At 46.0% G+C, this 20496-nt stretch overlaps 1 protein-coding gene across 1 annotated transcript; it reads right to left on the reverse strand.

Moving 5' to 3' along the window:
* Positions 1-12318: 12318 nt before the first annotated feature.
* On the reverse strand, positions 12319-13947 carry LOC100284304 (60S ribosomal protein L9-like). The gene is made up of 3 exons (NM_001374378.1): positions 13491-13947; positions 13246-13368; positions 12319-12555 (listed from the first exon to the last, which is right to left on the reverse strand). Exons 1-3 carry the CDS (start codon positions 13851-13853, stop codon positions 12469-12471), a joined length of 573 nt encoding a protein of 190 aa, NP_001361307.1. The 5' UTR covers positions 13854-13947; the 3' UTR covers positions 12319-12468.
* Between the last annotated feature and the right edge of the window lie 6549 nt (positions 13948-20496).

Below are 20496 nucleotides of genomic sequence, written 5' to 3' on the forward strand. Positions count from 1 at the left end.
TGCACCATCTTGGGTAAAACACTCAGAAAGAGGTTTACCACAAGTGGTTACAGTAAGTTCATAGCACACGAGACGGGTGTGAATGTTGAATAACATCACGGTCAACTCGTGTTAGCTAGGGAATCCAAGTCCATGAAAGGTGATATAGATTCAAGAAAATTACCAGCGGAGGGATCTGTAGATGCGGACTTTGCAACCAGTCCATTTTATCCAGCACTAGTCATGGATCGACATGATCACACACGCAGGAAAAGCACGCGTGAGGCGGTCGAGGTGCGACTAGAGCGATAATTAGGTGGTTACTGGTCGACTTAATTTGATTTTGGTAAGTACTTTCTTTAGGGTGGGTTGAACCAAAGTGAGTTTAGACAACTCGATAAAACAATCTCAAAACTCAGCCTTCGTTCATTGGACAGTTACAAGTTAGTCAAAACCAACTTGTTGAACTACTTTTGACATTAAGCAAATCCTCTCAATACCATTGGTAAGCCAAGGGTTGAGAGTTCACTCTTTGTTAATAAGAGATTATGTATGTGGGTAAAAATCTATTTGGTCAAGTTGTTCATCCGTTTCCTCATGCGAGATGAATTATCCACTTGGTTAGGGAATACATGGGTTAAATAAGAGAGCGGATGTACAAACTCCTGCATTTCAGCAGCAGGGGAAGCAAATCTCTATTTTGAGAGCTAATCAGTTGTTTTCCAACACTAAAAAGCTCCAAGGCTTCGCCTTTACACAAAGGATGTAAAGGGAACTTGTATGAGTAGTCACTACCAAGATCAAAACAAATAAGACCACACATGAAAGTGGTATGCCCTTTTGATCCAACGGAAATGACAGATGTTGCTTGGTCTCTTCACAAACAACATAGAAATTGTTTCAATGAAAGGTCAATGGAAGATAACATATCAGTGTAATTCTATAATGGATCATGACTAGAGACCTTGATACCGGCATGCGCCAAGCAGCAAAATCATGTGTGCACATTCACTGGAGGCTCTCAGTTTCGCCGCGGTACCATAAGTTCTTAACCATGACACCATTACAAAACTAGCACCAATAATGAATCTCACGTGGTAAGAACAATTTGCGCAAAGATAACCTATCGATATAGTCTAATAATGGATTATGACTATTAACGGTGATACCAGCTGGTGCCAAGTAGCGCAACCATGTGTGTGCATCCACAGGAGGCCCTCGGTTTCATCGCGGTGCCATCGGTTTTAGTCATAACACCATTGCCAGACGTAACCAATAAGAAATCTCGTGTCACACTAATGGATTGGGCAAGGGTGACAATATACAAAGAGATACTCCGTCAGTAAAGATGGTTACAAGTAGAGAGCAAAATAGATCATGGCCCGATGAAATGAACAAGGCATGGCCATAACCTAAACTTGATGAAAGAAGTACGATGGGAGACTGTTAATTCAGCCCCAAGCATATTTCTATGCCCATCATAGAGATCACAAGGTCAAGGATTAGTATCTGATTAGATACGTAGGGAAAACAAGCACAAGATTAAGTTGGTATGCCTTAGATAGGTATGGGAAATTCAAAGGCATGAAATAAAGAAGATGATCAGGCATAACTTTCTTCATGTCTTGGAGCAAGTTGATGGCGGGGTACGCCAATGGGTCCAGTAGGTTTGTGCGTGGTCTTTCTGGTGCGCGGCAGCATTTCTCTAAGGGGGGAATCTTATTAGTGTAGTTTTTAGCATGATGCATGTGTAATTACATAATCAACCTTAATTGATTCACACCTTCTATATGTTGCACTCTTACTATCTGGTCTTTAAGATAAACTCTTCAGAAATACTTAGGTAAGAAGGGAAGAGATTTTCTAGATAAGTCTTTAGAAATTTTTTTTGAAGATACCTCATAATATCTGCAGAGAAGGGCTTCGCTCCGATACCAGCTGTGACAGAACCTCCCAAGTCATTAGGCCCACCTACAGTTGTCCTTGTCCAACGGACCTCAGACAACCCTGTAGGTGCCCCTGAATCACTTGACAAGTTCGGTATCTGCTTTTCTTACCTTTCCCAAGAGCGTTTCACCCGTCACGCAGACATTACAAGCATCGGAGTTACGAGAATGCGGAAGCAATTACATTAACTTACCATTATTTAAAAGTAAGATAGAGTTGAATATTTACAGACCAGAATATAACCTACAAGTGCATAGTATTATTATTACACACCAACGGAGGCAAAAACCTCTCCCGATAAGTATCAAACAAAAGTTCTATGGAGGAACCCTTCCTCCCGCAGCTTTACTCCTGGTGTTCTTCCTTCGGTACCACCTTAGAACAGAAGCAACAAAAGTTGGTTGCTTCCTCACCTAAAAACAACGGGGAATAAAACCCTGAGTATGGAATTACTCAGCAAGTCTTACCCGACTAAAGAGAAGACTCTCAAGGGTATGCTAGTTATAAGGGAGTCAAGGTAAGGTTTCTCAATAATCAAAGACTCTGTTTTGCAGAAATGCTTACTAAAAGTGGATCCTTGAAAATCCAATTTTAATTTGTCAGGTTAAGTAAGATTACCTGCAACTAGAGTTCTTTTTACCCTAGTTCAAACACTTGACCTGCACTAGCCAATTTCTTAACAACTCTTAATCTTTACTGGAGTTCTACGTATAAGTCAGTGACCAAGTCTCCATAACCGCGGAGGTATGGCAATCCGAATCGATTATACTCAGCTGAGGATCTCCGATCACATGACATATGTAGCACTTAACCCTTGCATATGTCAACCCGCCACCGGGGTTCTTAAGACCAGATCAGGTTCACGTCAATCGAGAGCATAGATACACCACCCTCCAGCCTCTTGCCACGGAGGGTACATGCTACTCTCGCCATCGCTCCACTCCCATTGCGTGTTATCTTATTCTGGCCTTAGTCTTCCCGAGGCAAAGCTTACCCATGACGAGGCATGTGACCAGTTAAAGGGTCCTCGGTCAGCAGTCCTACATCGACATGGTCCTTAATCGACTCAGACGGAGACACTACACCGAGACTCCTTTCTCGTGCAAGTCACCCGCCCGGTCTCAGCTTAATTATTTCAAACCCAAAGTTTGGTACCTGGCAGAGGTACATCTTTTCCGATGTTGAACCCATCACGGCCGTGATGGATTCACCATCAAGTTTTATTTTCGAAAACATCCCACCCACTTTGCCACATCATCTTTTGTGAAAACAAAACATTTTGTTTTTCTAAATCAAAGCTAAGCATCAAAATCTTTTTGTAAAACAGGGATTTCAAGGAAGGTAATCAAATCCAAGGAAGGTAATGCAGGAATTGTTTTAGCAATCAACTCCTATCACCTAATGCATCAAGCAAGTGAAAAAGAATTTTAAAACACAAGGAGGTGGCAAACGCACCGGGGCTTGCTTTCGTTTATAGGTGAGTCAGGCTCGGATCCGCAGATGTCAAAGTAAAAACAATTTCCTGCCTGATGTTCCGTAGGTGGTGGCGGTGAAGTCTTCTCTTCTTCTACTTCAACTTCTTCCTCGTTTTCTAAGTATAACCATATATATATATAAGAATGAATGCTCATGAAATGCTTATGAATGTGCCAAGATAGTAAAGGTTTATTTCTAAAATTTTGAATACAACTTTCCTTCACGGTTTTCTGGGAAACTAGGTTTTCCGGAGTCAGTAAAGGAATTCAAAGGGCAGGGGGTAGGGTTTTGGGTTCTAGTTATCAAACAAGGTCCAAATCAAATCAAACTCTACCCAAGGCTTCTAAATAATGTTTTGAGCTCACATAAAAAGTTTGGAGATTTTTGTAATTATTATCTATTTTTTAAAAATCTGGGAACAATGTTTTAGGCCATATTAAATGCTCCAAAATTTCCCATTTGACCTAAAAATCCTAAAACTATTTTTATAAAATACTATGGAAAATTAGAAATCTAGGAAAATTGGTTTGACATTTTTACCATTTTTCTACCATTTTCTAAAATTGTTTTAGTTCTGGTGGAAAAAGAAAAAGAAAATCTGTGAATAGTACTGGGCCGAATCCAGCCCAGAAGGCCCAGCCTGCACAGAAATAGGGATGCGCCCACGCGCGCCCGCGCACGTGATGACGACTTTGCAGAAATACCCCTGATAACCTGAAGAATGTGCGAAGAACCCTCGGCCACTATTTAATGTCTCGCTGATAGCTTACACAAAGGTCCCTGCACTTTCTTTTCTTCTCCAACAAGCTCGCTGTCCGCGGCGCGCTCACCGATCATCCACGATGCGGCCTGTACTGGCCATGGCTGGCGATGGCTGCCAAGTCTAGCTATCGGGGAGGCATAACTGACCTAAGGTGACTCAGGAACACTCACTAATCTTAGCTTGAATACTTTGGGAATGGTCTAGCCATGTGCACGGCGGAGACCGTGATCACGAGCTCGCGTTCCCGCTAAACCATGGCCGAATTGAGCTAACGGTTGCCACGACAAGCTTCACAAGCATGCAGAGCTACTAAAACAACGCTTGAATTGGACAGAGTCTTACCAGAGCAGGCTGGCCACGGACGAGCTGTTCTCGGCGGCGCAGCAATCGGATTTTGGGGAAATGGCGTCGCGGCGTGCTCGGGTGAAATTGAGGGCGGAGCTTGGGGCTATACTTCCGCAAGGGACTCTAGTTTTACCGTGCACAATCAATTTGAGAGGAGGGGGCAGAGGCAGCGCGAATTTGGCTTCAATTCAACTCATGAGCGCTTCCCCTTTGTCTTGGTCTTGCTTGGCTGCCCCTTGTGACCCTTTAGCGCCATCTTGAAGCGCTTGATGATGAGAGCCATCTCTACATCATTTAGCCCTGCCGCCTCAACTTGTGCCACCTTGCTAGGTAGCGCCTCCTTGCTTATTGTTGCCTTGAGAGCAAAGGGTTGAGGCTCATTGATTTGACCATTCAATGCATCGTCCACGTATCTCGCCTCCTTGATCAACATTCGCCCGCTCACGAACTTCCCAAGAACTTCTTCGGGCGACATCTTAGTGTACCTAGGATTTTCATGAATATTGTTCACCAGATGTGGATCAAGTACAGTAAAGGACCTTAGCATTAGGCGAACGACGTCGTGGTCCGTCCATCGCGTGCTTCCGTAGCTCCTTATTTTGTTGATGAGAGTCTTGAGCCAGTTGTATGTTTGGGTTGGCTCCTCGCCCCTTATCATTGCAAATCTCCCAAGCTCGCCCTCTACCAACTCCATCTTGGTGAGCAAGGTGACGTCGTTCCCCTCATGAGAGATCTTGAGGGTGTCCCAGGTCTGCTTGGCATTGTCCAAGCTGCTCACCTTATGGTACTCGTTCCTGCACAAAGAGGCTAACAACACAGTAGTAGCTTGTGCATTTTTATGAATCTATTCATTAATAAATATAGGACTATCCGAGCTATCAAATTTCATTCCATTCTCAACAATCTCCCATATACTTGGATGAAGAGAGAACAGGTGACTACGCATTTTGTGACTCCAAAATCCGTAGTCCTCCCCATCAAAGTGTGGAGGTTTGCCAAGAGGGATGGAAAGCAAATGTGCATTTGAGCTATGCAGAATACGAGAGTAATCGAAAGAAAAGTTCGAATTAACCGTCTTTCTTTTGTCATAGTCGTTGTCCTTTGGGAAGAAGTGGACTCCTCGATGTCGTCGTAGTAGACAATCTCCTTGATGCGTCTTGTCTTCTTCTTCCCATCTTTGCGTTTGTGGCCCGAGCCCGAGTCGGTAGGATTGTCATCCTTCGGCTCGTTGACGAAGGACTCCTTCTCTTTATCGTTGATCACAATTCCCTTCCCCTTAGGATCCATCTCTTCGGGCGATTAGTCCCTTTGTGAAGAGAACGACTCCGATACCAATTGAGAGCACCTAGAGGGGGGGTGAATAGGTGATCCTGTGACACTTGAAACTTAATCCACAAAAACTTGATTAGGCGTTAGCACAATAATGCCAATTGGCTAGAGAGGAGTCTCAACAAAACACAATAACCACAAGAGATCAATCACAGAGATGGCACAGTGGTTTATCCCGTGGTTCGGCCAAGACCAACGCTTGCCTACTCCACGTTGTGGCGTCCCAACGGACGAGGGTTGCAATCAACCCCTCTCAAGCGGTCCAAAGACCCACTTGAATACCACGGTGTTTTGCTTGCTTTACTATATCCCGTTTGCGAGGAATCTCCACACTTTGGAGCCTCTCGCCCTTACACTTGAAATTCACAAAGAAACAAGGAGTAAGGGAGGGATGAGCAACACACTCAAGACAAGAAATCACAGCAACACCACGCAAACAAGTCGCAACAAGAGCTCACAACACGACTCAATGAGTTCACAACTCAACTAGAGCTCTAATTGCTATCGCAAGGAATCAAAAGCGCGGAATCAATGTCTTAGTGCTTAGGAATGCTTTGAGAATGCTTGGTGTTCTCCTCCATGCGCCTAGGGGTCCCTTTTATAGCCCCAAGGCAGCTAGGAGCCGTTGAGTGCATTCCAGGAAGGCATTTCTTGCCTTCTGTCGACTGGCGCACCGGACAGTCCGGTGCACCACCGGACACTGTCCGGTGCGGATCTCTTTCCTTATTTGGCGAAGCCGACCGTTGGCGCCTTGGAGCCGTTGGCGCACCGGACAGTCCGGTGCCCCCTTCTAGCCGTTGGCCCGGCCACGCGTCGTGCCCGGATTAAGCGGCCGACCGTTGGCCCGGCGACCGTTGGCTCACCGGACACTGTCCGGTGCACACCGGACAGTCCAGTGAATTATAGCCGTACGCCGTTAATTTCTTTCCGAGAGCAGCAAGTTCGCCTGAGCCAGCCTGGGGCACCGGACACTGTCCGGTGCACCACCGGACAGTCCGGTGCACCCAGACAGAGCTGACTTTGGCTGAACAAAGCCATCTCTCTTCCAATTCGATTTCTCCTGTTTCCAGTACTTAGACACAATACATTAGTCTCTAAAACAATGTACTAAGTCTGAGAAACATACCTTTATATTTGATTTGTACTTTGTCCACCATTTGACACTTAGGCACTTGTATTGGACACTAAATCACCAAAACACTCAGAAATGGCCCAAGGGCACATTTCCCTTTCAAGACTTCCCAAATTCAACATGACTAGGCTTAGTTGGACACAGGATGCTATCATCATCTTCACTTTCATTATCGCTCTCAACTTCAGTCACGGCTTGTTCAGCTTCGACAGTAGAGGTACCTTCGGCAATAACTCCTTCCTGCACAACCAGCCCCGACTGCCTCATCATTTCTGATATCGGTGTTGTCTCAGTCATTTCAGTTTCAACTCCCTCACGGGATACCCTTGTAATGGATCTTACTCTGGCCATTTCGTTGTTTAGCTTCTCTCAGACGAAGTTGTTCTTAAGCGATGAAATGCTAGTTCGAAAGTACAATGCAGACAACTTCGGCTTCGGTGAAAATTTTCAACAGCACAACAGTGCAATAGCAATGAATGATGCGGTAACTTCTCACCAACATGTTTGTTTATATAGCCCTGCAGGAGAAGAAGGCGAACCGCCAAAACACGCATACTAGCTAATCGGTGGACCGGCAAGTGCTTGGAATATTTTATTCGTTTTTTTGATAACTAGCTCAGGGAAGGTGTTTTCGGACCTTCGGCATTCTGAAGCCTTCATGTTATTTGCGGATCGAGCTCGTTATGAAAAAACGATCTAGCACCGCAAAGGGGCTACTCTTGGGGGTCTTCTTCTCCACCAAAGGTCCTCAAGATATAGACCATCGGCAAAGCGACACTGAGGATTTCCTTCTGTTTATGCCGAAGCTCCTCAAGACGAAGATCTCATCTGAAAGCAGCGATGGTGAGCGCCGAAGCTGCCACCAAGCAGAGGATGAAAAGACTATCTAGTCCTTAGCGATTTATGTCACGATTATAAGTGTTGAAGGTCATAAATGTAATTTTACCCGGGCTGCGTCCCGTGCCTATAAATAGATGAACAGTAGCATCATACTGTTCACGCTGGATTGTAATCACTCTCGCGTCAATACCTTTGAGCAAGCTGAAGGTATCATTGTAATGTAAACTTTATTAATATTCATGTGTATATTATGAAATATAAATGTGAATGGACCAATGAAATATATCCTTCATCCATATTTATTCTTATTTATCCACAAAATGATGAAGGCATGTCCTTCATGACCTTCGTCCAATGATCATTAAATCTGAGAGGAGGCAATGCTTCGGAGGACGAAGGTCCTTAGTGCTTAACAATTGTGTTGCCTTGTTCTTGATTCGCAACATTTGAGAACAAGTGACCAACAAGATGTGATATCCTAGCCTCTGGGATGGTGATGTCCTGGCCCAAGGCTTAATAGAATTAATAGAGTATCCATACCAATAAGGTGCATCTTCTTTTTCGGAAGCCTATCTCGAAAGAACCTCCAAGTTAAGCATGCTTGGCTTGGAGCAATTTGGGATGGGTGAACGACCGGGAAGTTTTCTCGGGTGCGCATGAGTGAGGACAAAGTGCACACAAAAGATATGTATTGGTCTGTGGGGACGATATATGATCCTAGAGAGCTGCCAGGAGTAAGTACCGCCGATCCAGGGATTGGACGGGGTGTTACAAGTGGTATCAGAGCCGACCCTCGAGGTTTCATGGGTGTGTGTGGGCTAGGGGGTTTGGGTATATGACACATGGCGCATGTGGGCCCAGAGTGGTCACATGGCATGGCATATGACGACACTAGACACACAGACATGGCTAAGAGGGGAGGTTCCTGGATTGGGGTTGACTGATGAGGACGTCGGTCTTCTAAGGGGGGTGGATTGTGATATCCTGGCCCCTGGGATGGTGATGTCCTGGCCCAAGGCTTAATAGAATTAATAGAGTATCCATACCAATAAGGTGCATCTTCTTTTTCGAAAGCCGATCTCGAAAGAACCTCTAAGTTAAGCGTGCTTGGCTTGGAGCAATTTGGGATGGGTGACCGACCGGGAAGTTTTCTCGGGTGCGCATGAGTGAGGACAAAGTGCACACAAAAGATATGTGTTAGTCTGTCGGGACGATATATGATCCTAGAGAGCTGCCAGGAGTAAGTACCTTCGATCTAGGGATTGGACGGGGTGTTACACAAGATCAAAGTGTGTAATAGAGTTCTTCTTGCTATGAGTTGCTCAATCAATGCGGATGACTTTGGGAGCTAACTCAAAAGATTGTAAGAGAACTTAGAGAGAGGGGAGAGGAAGAATCAAATCATAGAATAATGTCAATACAAATGAACACAACGATTTGTTTCCCAAGGTTCGGTTCCGAAGAACTTACTCCCCGTTGAGGAGGCCACGGAGGCTGGGTCTTTTCGACCATTTCCCTCTCTCAAACGATCACTTAGACAGGTTGAGTGCTTCTTCTTAATCTCAAGGATCAGTAAGACCCCGCAAGGACCACCACACACTTAGGTGTCTCTTGCTAGTATTACAAGTCACTAGAGAGTTTAGAAGGAGATGAAGAAAGCAAAATTAAAAAGCCAAGCAACAAATGAAACATGAATCACACTCTCTTAAGTCACTAATCACTAATGATCACTTGTCTCAATTGTGGCACTTGGAGAGGTTTAGAAGCTTTGAATGTGTCTTGGAATAGATTGTTTGATCTTGTATTGAATGTGTGTGAGTAGAATGCTTGTATGTATTGAATGGAGATGGTTGGGGTTGTATTTATAGCCACCAACCACTTCCTAGTCGTTGCCCTTGTTGTGCCAACCGCGGACGGTCCGCGCTCCTGGTCCGGACGGTCCGCCCCTGCACATCAACGGTTGAAATAGCAACGACCACCAATAACGGCTATATCAACGACTATAGTGCATTAAATGTATCGTTAGATGTCAGATAAAGCAGTCGCAGACGGTCCGGCCGTTCACCCTGGACGGTCTGTGAGGACGCTAAAAATGCATTTTACCGAACCCGTCACTTTCGGTGTTTTTTGGTTTTTCAACGGGCGGATGGTCCGTGCCTGAGGCCGGACGGTTTAAGCTTGGTCCCAGATGGTGCTCTCTTCTCTTTCAGACCGTCTGTAGTGTAAACGCGTGTTTTGCATAGTTCCTGTCCGAGGCACACCTTGGTGTCGCGGACGGTTCGCCGGAAGGGCCCGGACGGTCCGCGCACAGGTGATATTTCCAAAAAGCTTCTCCTGTTCAGAATAATCTACGGTATTCCAAACAGTTGACTTAGAATTGATGTAGATGAACTTATGCACCTGTGAAATGATCAACTAGGCAAATTAGTTAGTCCATAAGATTTGTGATGGTCGTCAAGCACCAAAATTAATTATGAAAATGGTTAAGACCATTTCACTTTCACCCGAGATCGGGCGAGGCGAAGCTAGATGGAGGGTCGGGAGAACCGAGAGGAAGCCACTCGAGTTGACTCCGCGCCCAGCTCGGGACTGACCCGACATAAATGACTAACCGCATTCACTGCACCTGATGTCGAGCCACGACAGGGGAGTCAATCCTCCTTCTACTCATGATCTACGGGCCCATAGGCCTGTGACCCACTCAAGACATACCAAACCTAGGCCTGAGTGCCCTAGCAATCTACAGGGCCCGCAACACGATGAGTCGCACTAAGACTCAGGATACAAAGGCCAAGGGTTGGCATGGCACAGAGAGAGTAATAATGATGCTAGAGCTCCTCGTCGCCCACTTGCAACCAAACTTAAAGAGCCTGGCCTTAGACAACCGAGGCGCATACCGACAAGCATGATTTACCGAGATAGAACGCTTTGTTATACCACGGTGCAATAACTCCTTCCACAAGAAGCTACCTATTATAACCAACCCCCTCCTTGGTCTATAAAAGAGGGAGTGTTGACCGAATCAAGGGTGGACAGAGGATAAGGTGGCAAAGCCAAAGAGCACACCGCCATGATGCCCAAGGCTTAGCTCGATAGCGAACACCACATTTGTAGTCCTTAGATCCTACCACACATAAGAGAATGGGAGTTCCTCCCTCTCTCGCCCGCTTGTAACCCCTACTATGATCACTGAGCAACATGGTGTCGGTAGCGCAAACCACCGAAGACTGGATGTATGGACGTTCTGCCCGAACCAGTATAAATCTTGCGTCCACTGAGCACAACATCCGGATCCAGAACACGTACAAACAAATTTACTTATCAGAGCTAGTTTGAAACACCGACACATTTGCAAACCCAATGACTATTAAAAATGTTCAAACAAGAAATCCATTTGAGTATTCTAAAAATATCACTTTATTAATTACTTTCGTCATGAGTAACTTCATTTCCAGTAATTAAATCCGACCTATTTTGCCTTTTAGTTGATTGGTGGCTTGCATGTGGTGATCGAACCATTGAGTAATATAAGTTTGCAAGGCGAATTGTTAGTCTTTGTGCTTCATCATCCAATTGTGAGCGAAATTAGAGCAAGTTTGAATTTGTAAGATAACTAATATGATCATATTACACTATTCGATTTGTAGTGGTTACCCCTTTATTTATTGTTACTTGCAACCTGTAGATGCATACCAAGAAAAGAAAAGGCTAGAGCACAAAAGATTGAATGATTTGGTGTACGTTTCATACAATAGAAAGATGGCCGCTAGGTTCCAAAAAATGTGTGAAGGAAAGAACTTTGATCCTTTGGTTCTTGAACATTTTGTTTGGGGTGATGAGTGGGTTGATCCGTTAGTTAATTCAACTATTTTGGGGATGACCTTTTTCACATGGAAGCATATTGATCATGCTGTCGCTGCATCTACACAGCTTCAAGGCCCAACTTTCCTAGGAGAGCTCATGATATTTTAGTGTTACTATTTAAGGATGATGATGATTGATTTGATGTGGGTGAAGAGAACGAAGACGATGTTATTTTTTTTTTTTTTTTGCTTGATGACCTTGATATGGATGATGAAGCCAGAAACAACAGCGGTGGATATGGTGATAAGCAACAAATTAGACAAGGATGAAGTTAGTTATAGATGATTTAGATGATGGTTATTAACATATAATAAAGGGAGACTAGATAACGCTTGTGTGCTTGATTTTGTGAACATTGCATTCCACTCTATTTGCTTTTTTTGTTATGTTTATAGATTTCATTCTATTTTGTTTGCGTTTGTCAACTTACTATTAGTTGAACTTGTGCAGTTGACCAGTTGTAGAGATATCATTTTGCAGAATATTATTATGTGAACAATGTTGATTGTTTGGTATTTAGCTTCATATTATTGTCTGAAACTATAATATATTAATATTTTACTATATTGTTTAAAGCTACGTTTAAACCTTTAACCTTCACCTGTTTTAGTAACCTCGTCGACCAGATCCTTTTAGGAAATGATAAACAAGCTTCATATTCTTAAACAGATACGATAATATTGTAGGATAAGATAATGGTCCACAACACATCCTAACCGATTACAAAGTTCACCTTGAGAAAATTGCAAACCAAACAATAATTCCAACTCAAACGATAACAACTAATTGTCCCTCACTGCTCCTCTTCGATCACACCCTTGTCGCTCACATAGATACCATCCAAAAACTTCCTGATATCCTTCTTCTTGACATGGCATTTCTGTAGAGAAATGGAGAGAAAATGTTCAGTAGCACATCAATCCGCTATAGTAACGTGAATTATATAACAGCAAAATCTGAAAGACAAAGCTAGTAAAAACAAATGATGTACTTGAGATCAAATCAAAGATCAAAACACAAACAAGAACCAAGACATGCCATGTGTAAAATATCATGGCATGAGCAAGAGGTGGTCAGTATTACCAAATACAACCCACAGCGAGCCTATAAAATGCCTACTGACTTGTTGAGAGCACACTAACCATAGACAAAAATTGCTTAACAAATGGATGGACGATGGACATATATCTTTACATATAAGACGGTGCTTGAGTTCTTGTTTGTATTTGATCTTGGCGCACTAGATAATGCCATGTCACCTTAAAAATGTGATATGCCTACATATTTGAAGCCAAAACCACCTGGCTCATTAACATTTAAGGGCAGCCAATATGATTAAACCTCGGCAAGTCGGCATTCCAATCGGAATGCTAAGGTTTAACTATTTGGAATGCTAAGGTTTAACTAACTAAACAGCGGCACTTGCTTCATAGCAGAGCAATTATAAATGCAAGGTTCACGATCTACCACATCAAAGCACACCAGACACTGCATATAGCAGCAGCAACCTCATATGTAATGGTTCATGTGTAATAGTAAGAGATGATGAGCGAAGCAAGCCGGGATTCACCTGGTTGATGAGGGCGGCGGAGCGAGAGACTAACTCGACGTCGTTGCCATCGAGAATAAGCTCGTCCTTGACCTTCTCGGAGCGGAGGATGGTCACGCCGTCAAGCATGTCCACCTTTCTGACCTGATCGACCCCGGGATCACCACCAAGCAGTCAGACAGACACAGGTCAGAACACATCGCAACCTCCCAGATCTGATCTGCTTCGACGCACGCACGAAACAGAGATATGTGTGTAGGGTGTACCTTCTTCTCGCCGAGGAAGTTCCTTATCTCGATGGCGGTGTTGGAGTTGGTGATGGACGCGTTGATGGGGAAATGGGCGTAGACAAACCTCATCTTGTAGCGGTAGCCCTTGGTGACCCCCTTGATGAGGTTCTGGACGTGGGAGATGGCGGTGCGGATGGCGGCCATGGTGCGGCGGGTGCCGAACCATGCGTCCACCTTGAGCTTGCGGCCGCCCTCCTGCAGCTGGAAGTCGAGGTTGAGGTGCTTGAAGTTCCGGGTGAGCTTCCCGCGGGGGCCCTCCACCGTCACCAGCTTGGCCGCCACCGTCACTGTGACGCCCTCCGGGATGTCCATCGTCTCCGACGCCAGGATCGTCTTCATCTTGCCTCCTCCTCGGGGTCGCGGGGCGGGCGGCGGAATGGGGTAGGAGGGTTTGCGAAGGAGCGGCGGCGCGCGGAGGGCGATCCTTTTATATAAAAAAGGGGCGGCCAGGGGTAGGGTTTTGTGGTTTGATCGGTCGATCCCCGCCGTCGGATCGGTGGCTTTAGGGTTGGTTTGCAGTTTGCTGGTCAAGTGGTCAGGTGGGCCTGTAATGCTACTTGGTCACTCGGCTGGGCTTCAGATCACACTTTTGGCAAGGGCGCCCTCTCACTCTCACTCGCTGTACCTTACTCCTTCGAGGTTCACGTCGCGTCACTCATCGCCATCGTGTTCTCGACCGACGACATTCACACACAGCGAGCTCCTGGAAGTAGAGTCGCAGACACACACTGTCAGCACTGCTTCTTCAGTTGGTAGTGTTTGGTTGAGGAGCCAAGTAGAACGGAGCCGTTCCATTCCTGATTCTAGGAACGGAGTCGCTCTGTTCTGTGTTTGGTAATCTGGAACGGAGCGGCTCTGTTTTTTGTTTGGTTGCAGAGTGAACGGAACAGAGCGTGACTGTGAGAGCGGGATGAGAACGGAGCGGCTCCGTCCGGTTGATTTTTTTGGAGCGGAATGGTTCCGGATCTGAGGAGAATATTCCCTAATTGGAGTCATTCCGTTCTAGTTACTTTGTAGCCAAACAGCAACAAAACTAGGACAGAACGGCTCCGTTCTACTTGGCTCTTCAACCAAACACTACCTTGCTGAATCAGAAGCAAGACAGGAGCACGATGATGTGCAAGTTGATAGGCTACGCAGGAGCGGAAGGGTGCGCAAGGCAAACCCGGCTGTGTTCGGCCCACAGTGGGTCACCAATTAAGCCCACCTGTAATAGGAAGATGTGTATTAAGGCTGGTGGCAGTGCGGGCTGCAGCGCGGGCGAGAAGAGGCCGCTGCCGCTCGCGCGCGGGCGAGAGGTGGGCGAGAGGCCGGCGCCGGGCGATGGCGCTCGCGCCCGACGAGAGCGGGCGGTATCGCCTCGCTCTCGCCCGCGCTGGAGCGCCCGCCCGGGCGAGATGCGGGCGAGAGGGAGGCGAGGCACTGGCGGGGCGAGAGCGACGTGGCGCGATCTGATTGGTCCATGTGTCGCGATCCGATTGGTCCACGTGTGCTAGCCGTTGCAACTAGCCGTTTTTGACCGTTTGGAGTCCAAAAAATTCGAAAAAAATGCAAAAAATCACAAATTTCATCCCCAATCCCTCTATATATACCCCTACCCAGGTGGAGCTCATTCTACACACCATTTCATCTCATTTTTCTCTTCCAAACTCCTCTTTCTTCACACAATGTCGGGTTGGTCCCCAGATTTGAACACCTTCACGGATCTCTTGCAGTCCGATGGGTCACCTACAACCCTTCTGTTAGATGAGTCTTCTTCACTACATCGTCGCTCCGATGTTTTAGCCTCACTCCCCCGTGCATTATTTCCGGCTGCACGTCCACCACCATACCCTTATCCCTATCATTTGTATCAATATCCGTTGTCTTCATATAGTCAACCTTCAACTTCTCAAGCCAGAATTCAAGCCTCATTCCCGGTACGTCCGTATGCCCCTCCCCCACCTGCTGCGGACGGAAGTCAAGCTTCTTTCCAGATACCTCCATACGCCCCTCCTCCATATGCTCCACCTCCGTATGGAGTACCTCCTTATGCTCCATATGCTCCACCTCCGTATGGAGCACTTCATCCATATGCTCCACCTACGTATGGAGCACCTCCTCCAGTTGCACCTTTATCTGTTGGATCTGAAAACCAAGCTGAGGAAAATGGTGGCAAGTTGTTCGCCACGAGCCCAAGTGGTCAGCAAAGCATGGTCTTGGTAGTGGATCTGATTCGACTGCGAATAAGAGAACCCGACTCGGAGTCTCTGGTGAATATAGTTCTGGAGGCACTGAAGACACCGAGGAGGAAGTGCCCCGACCAGTGGGGCGTGATAGGGCAAAGGCGGCTGCGCGAAAGACAAAGACGAAGGGGAAAGGGAAGGAAGCCATGAGCAGCGAATCAACAAGTGAAGCATTCAAAATGAATAACTTGTGGGGTGGATTAGTGAAGGCCAAGCTTTTGAAGCAATGGAACATCCTAAAGGGCCGATCAACCAGAGATATGGACCCGGCTGAAAGACGTACCCATGGCAGGGCCGTAAAGATGGTCGAAAAAGAACTTGGTCTGCTAGATGACGAAGAAGAGGAACCGGAAGCGGAACGTGAAGAGGAGGAAGATGAGGATGAGATCGAGGAGTCCGATTAGAGTTATGTAATTTTATTTTAATTATCATGTTGTGTGTTTTCTGAGCGTTGAAATAAATCCGCGTGAATTACTTAATTCTGAAATAGAAAAGCTGACGTGGCTATTGAAAGGGAATTAGGCTTACACCTAGTTCCTAAATAATTTTGGTGGTTGAATTGCCCAACACAAATATTGGACTGACTAGTTTGCTCTAGTGTATAAGTTATACAGGTGCAAAAGGTTCACATCTAGCCAATAAAAAGACCAAGTGTTGGATTCAACAAAGGAGCAATAAGGCAACCGAGGGCACCTCTGGCTGGAGGCACCGGACTGTCCGGTGTGCACCGGACAGTGTCCGGTGCGCCCGTAGACTTCGTTTTCTACCCTTCGCCAGAGGACTTCGACTTCAACCCTTCGCCCTCGGGAATTCGCGGAGGCCGGCGCGCTATAATTCACCGGACTGTCCGGTGTGCACCGGACATGTCCGGTGCGCCAACGAACCGCGGCCTCCGGAACTCGTCATCCTCGGGTTTTCACGACAGCCGCTCCGCTATAATTCACCGGACTGTCCGGTGTGCACCGGACTGTCCGGTGTGCCAGCGGAGCAACGGCTCTCTGCGGCGCCAACGGCTCCCTGCGCAGCATTAAATGCGCGCGCAGCGCGCGCAGACGTCAGGGCTGCCCATACCGGTGCACCGGACATCAAACAGTGCATGTCCGGTGTGCACCGGACACCTCGGCAGGCCCACAAGTCAGAAGCTCCAACGGCTAGAATCCAACGGCAGTAATGACGTGGCAGGGGCACCGGACTGTCCGGTGCGCCATCGAGCAGACGCCTCCAGCCAACGGTCAAGTTTGGTGGTTGGGGCTATAAATACCCCAACCACCCCACCATTCATTGCATCCAAGTTTTCCACTTCTCAACTACTACAAGAGCTCTAGGCATTCAATTCTAGACACATTCAAAGAGATCAAATCCTCTCCAATTCCACACAAAACCCTAGTGACTAGAGAGAGTGATTTGTCGTGTTCATTTGAGCTCTTGCGCTTGGATTGCTTCTTTTCTTTCTCACTTGTTCTTGAGATCACACTCCATTGTAATCAAGGCAAGAGGCACCAATTGTGTGGTGGCCCTTGCGGGGAAGTTTTGTTCCCGGCTTTGATTTGAGAAGAGAAGCTCACTCGGTCCGAGGGACCGTTTGAGAGAGGGAAGGGTTGAAAGAGACCCGGCCTTTGTGGCCTCCTCAACGGGGAGTAGGTTTGCAAGAACCGAACCTCGGTAAAACAAATCTCCGTGTCTCATTTGCTTATTCGCTTGGGATTTGTTTTGCGCCCTCTCTTGCGGACTCATTTATTATTACTAACGCTAACCCCGGCTTGTAGTTGTGTTTACATTTGTAAATTTCAGTTTCGCCCTATTCACCCCCCCTCTAGGCGACTATCAATTGGTATCAGAGCACGGTGCTTCATTAGAGCCTAACCGCTCGAAGTGATGTCGGGAGATCACGCCAAGAAGGAGATGGAGACCGGCGAAAAGCCCACTACAAGCTACGGGAGCACTTCATCGGAAGAGTCCCGCACCAAAAGGAGGGAGAAGAAGAAGAGCTCCTCCAACAAAGGGAAGGAGAAGAAATCTTCTTCTCACCACAAAGAGAAGAAGGAAAAATCTTCTTCCCACAAGCCACATCGGAAAGGCGACAAGCACAAGAGGATGAGGAAGGTGGTCTACTACGAGACCGACACTTCATCAACTTCTACCTCCGACTCCGATGCGCCCTCCGTCACTTCTAAGCGCCAAGAGCGCAAGAAGTATAGTAAGATCCCCCTACGCTACCCTCGCATTTCCAAACATACACCTTTACTTTCCGTCCCATTAGGCAAACCACCAACTTTTGATGGTGAAGATTACGCTAGGTGGAGCGATTTAATGCGATTTCATCTAATCTCGCTCCACAAAAGTATATGGGATGTTGTTGAGTTTGGTGCACAGGTACCGTCGGTAGGGGATGAGAACTATGATGAGGATGAGGTGGCCCAAATCGAGCACTTCAACTCTCAAGCAACGACGATACTCCTCGCCTCTTTAAGCAAAGAGGAGTATAACAAAGTACAAGGGTTGAAGAGCGCCAAGGAGATTTGGGATGTACTCAAAACCGCGCACGAGGGAGACGAGCTCACTAAGATCACCAAGCGGGAAACGATCGAGGGGGAGCTCGGTCGGTTCCGGCTTCACAAAGGAGAGGAGCTGCAACACATGTACAACCGGCTCAAGACTTTGGTGAACCAAGTGCGCAACCTCGGGAGCAAGAAGTGGGACGATCACGAAGTGGTAAATGTTATTTTAAGATCTCTCATTTTTCTTAATCCCACTCAAGTTCAATTGATTCGTGGTAATCCTAGATATACTAAAATGACCCCCGAGGAAGTTATCGGGCATTTTGTAAGTTTTGAGTGCATGATAGAAGGCTCGAGGAAAATCAACGAGCTTGGCGACTCATCCGAAGCCAAACCCGTTGCATTCAAGGCAACGGAGGAGAAGAAGGAGGAGGCTACACCAAGTCGACAACCAATCGACGCCTCCAAGCTCGACAATGAGGAAATGGCGCTCGTCATCAAGAGCTTCCGTCAAATCCTCAAACAAAGGAGGGGGAAAGACTACAAGTCCCGCTCCAAGAAGGTTTGCTACAAGTGTGGTAAGCCCGGTCATTATATTGCTAAATGTCCTATGTCTAGTGACAGTGACCGAGGCGACGACAAGAAGGGGAGAAGAAAGGAGAAGAAAAGGTACTACAAGAAGAAGGGCGGCGATGCCCATGTTTGTCGGGAATGGGACTCCGACGAGAGCTCAAGCGACTCCTCCGACGACGAGGACGCCGCCAACATCGCCGTCACCAAGGGACTCCTCTTCCCCAACGTCGGCCACAAGTGCCTCATGGCAAAGGACGGCAAAAAGAAGGTTAAATCTAAATCCTCCACTAAATATGAATCCTCTAGTGATGACAATGCTAGTGATGAGGAAGATAATTTGCGTTCCCTTTTTGCCAACCTTAACATAGCTCAAAAAGAAAAATTGAATGAATTGGTTAGTGCTATTCATGAAAAGGACGACCTTTTGGATTCCCAAGAGGATTGTCTAATTAAAGAAAACAAAAAACATGTTAAGGTGAAAAAGGCTTATGCTCTAGAAGTAGAAAAATGTGAAAAATTGTCTAGTGAGCTAAGCACTTGCCGTGAAATAATTGACAACCTTAGGAATGAAAATGCTATTTTAAATGCTAAGGTTGATTCTCATGCTTGTGATGTTTCAATTTCCACTCCTAGAGATAATAATGATGATTTGCTTGCTAGGATTGAAGAATTGAACATTTCTCTTACTAGTCTTAGAATTGAGAATGAAAAATTGCTTGCTAAGGCTAAGGATTTTGATGTTTGCAATACTACCATTTCCGACCTAAGAACTAAGAATGATATCTTGCATGCTAAGGTTGTAGAATTAAAATCTTGCAAACCCTCTACATCTACCATTGAGCATGTTTCCATTTGTACTAGATGTAGAGATGTTGATATTAATGCTATTCATGATCACATAGCTTTAATTAAAAAACAAAATGATCATATAGCAATATTAGATGCTAAAATTGCTGAACATAACTTAGAGAATGAAAAATTTAAATTTGCTAGAAGCATGCTTTATAATGGGAGACGCCCTGGCATCAAGGATGGCATTGGCTTCCAAAAGGGAGACAATGTCAAACTTAATGCCCCTCCTAAGAACTTGTCTAACTTCGTTAAGGGCAAAGCTCCCATGCCTCAGGATAACGAGGGTTACATTTTATACCCTGCCGGCTATCCTGAGAGCAAAATTAGGAAGATTCATTCTAGGAAGTCTCACTCTGGCCCTAATCATGCTTTTATGTATAAGGGTGAGACATCTAGTTCTAGGCAACCAACCCATGCCAAGTTGCCTAAGAAGAAAATTCCTAATGCATCAAATGATCATGCCATTTCATTTAAAACTTTTGATGCATCTTATGTGCTTACTAGCAAATCCGGCAAGGTAGTTGCCAAATTTGTTGGGGGCAAACACAAGGGCTCCAAGACTTGTGTTTGGGTACCCAAAGTTCTTGTTTCTAATGCCAAAGGACCCAAGACCGTTTGGGTACCTAAAGTCAAGAACTAAAATTGTTTTGTAGGTTTATGCATCCGGGGGCTCAAGTTGGATACTCGATAGCGGGTGCACAAACCACATGACAGGGGAGAAAAGGATGTTCTCCTCATATGAGAAAAACCAAGATCCCCAACGAGCTATCACATTCGGGGATGGAAATCAAGGTTTGGTCAAAGGTCTTGGTAAAATTGCTATATCTCCTGACC

The sequence above is a fragment of the Zea mays genome, chromosome 6, assembly GCF_902167145.1.
Source record: "Zea mays cultivar B73 chromosome 6, Zm-B73-REFERENCE-NAM-5.0, whole genome shotgun sequence".
In the NCBI taxonomy this organism is placed as follows: Eukaryota; Viridiplantae; Streptophyta; class Magnoliopsida; order Poales; family Poaceae; genus Zea; species Zea mays.

Bases quoted from the DNA above. Each gene is read 5' to 3' on its own strand.
- LOC100284304 (NM_001374378.1), bottom strand. From the start codon at position 13,853: ATGAAGACGATCCTGGCGTCGGAGACGATGGACATCCCGGAGGGCGTC. The intron at 13,369-13,490 runs GTACACCCTACA...GGGGTCGATCAG, and splicing joins ACTTCCTCGGCGAGAAGAAG to GTCAGAAAGGTGGACATGCT. The intron at 12,556-13,245 runs GTGAATCCCGGC...ATTTCTCTACAG, and splicing joins CCGCCGCCCTCATCAACCAG to AAATGCCATGTCAAGAAGAA.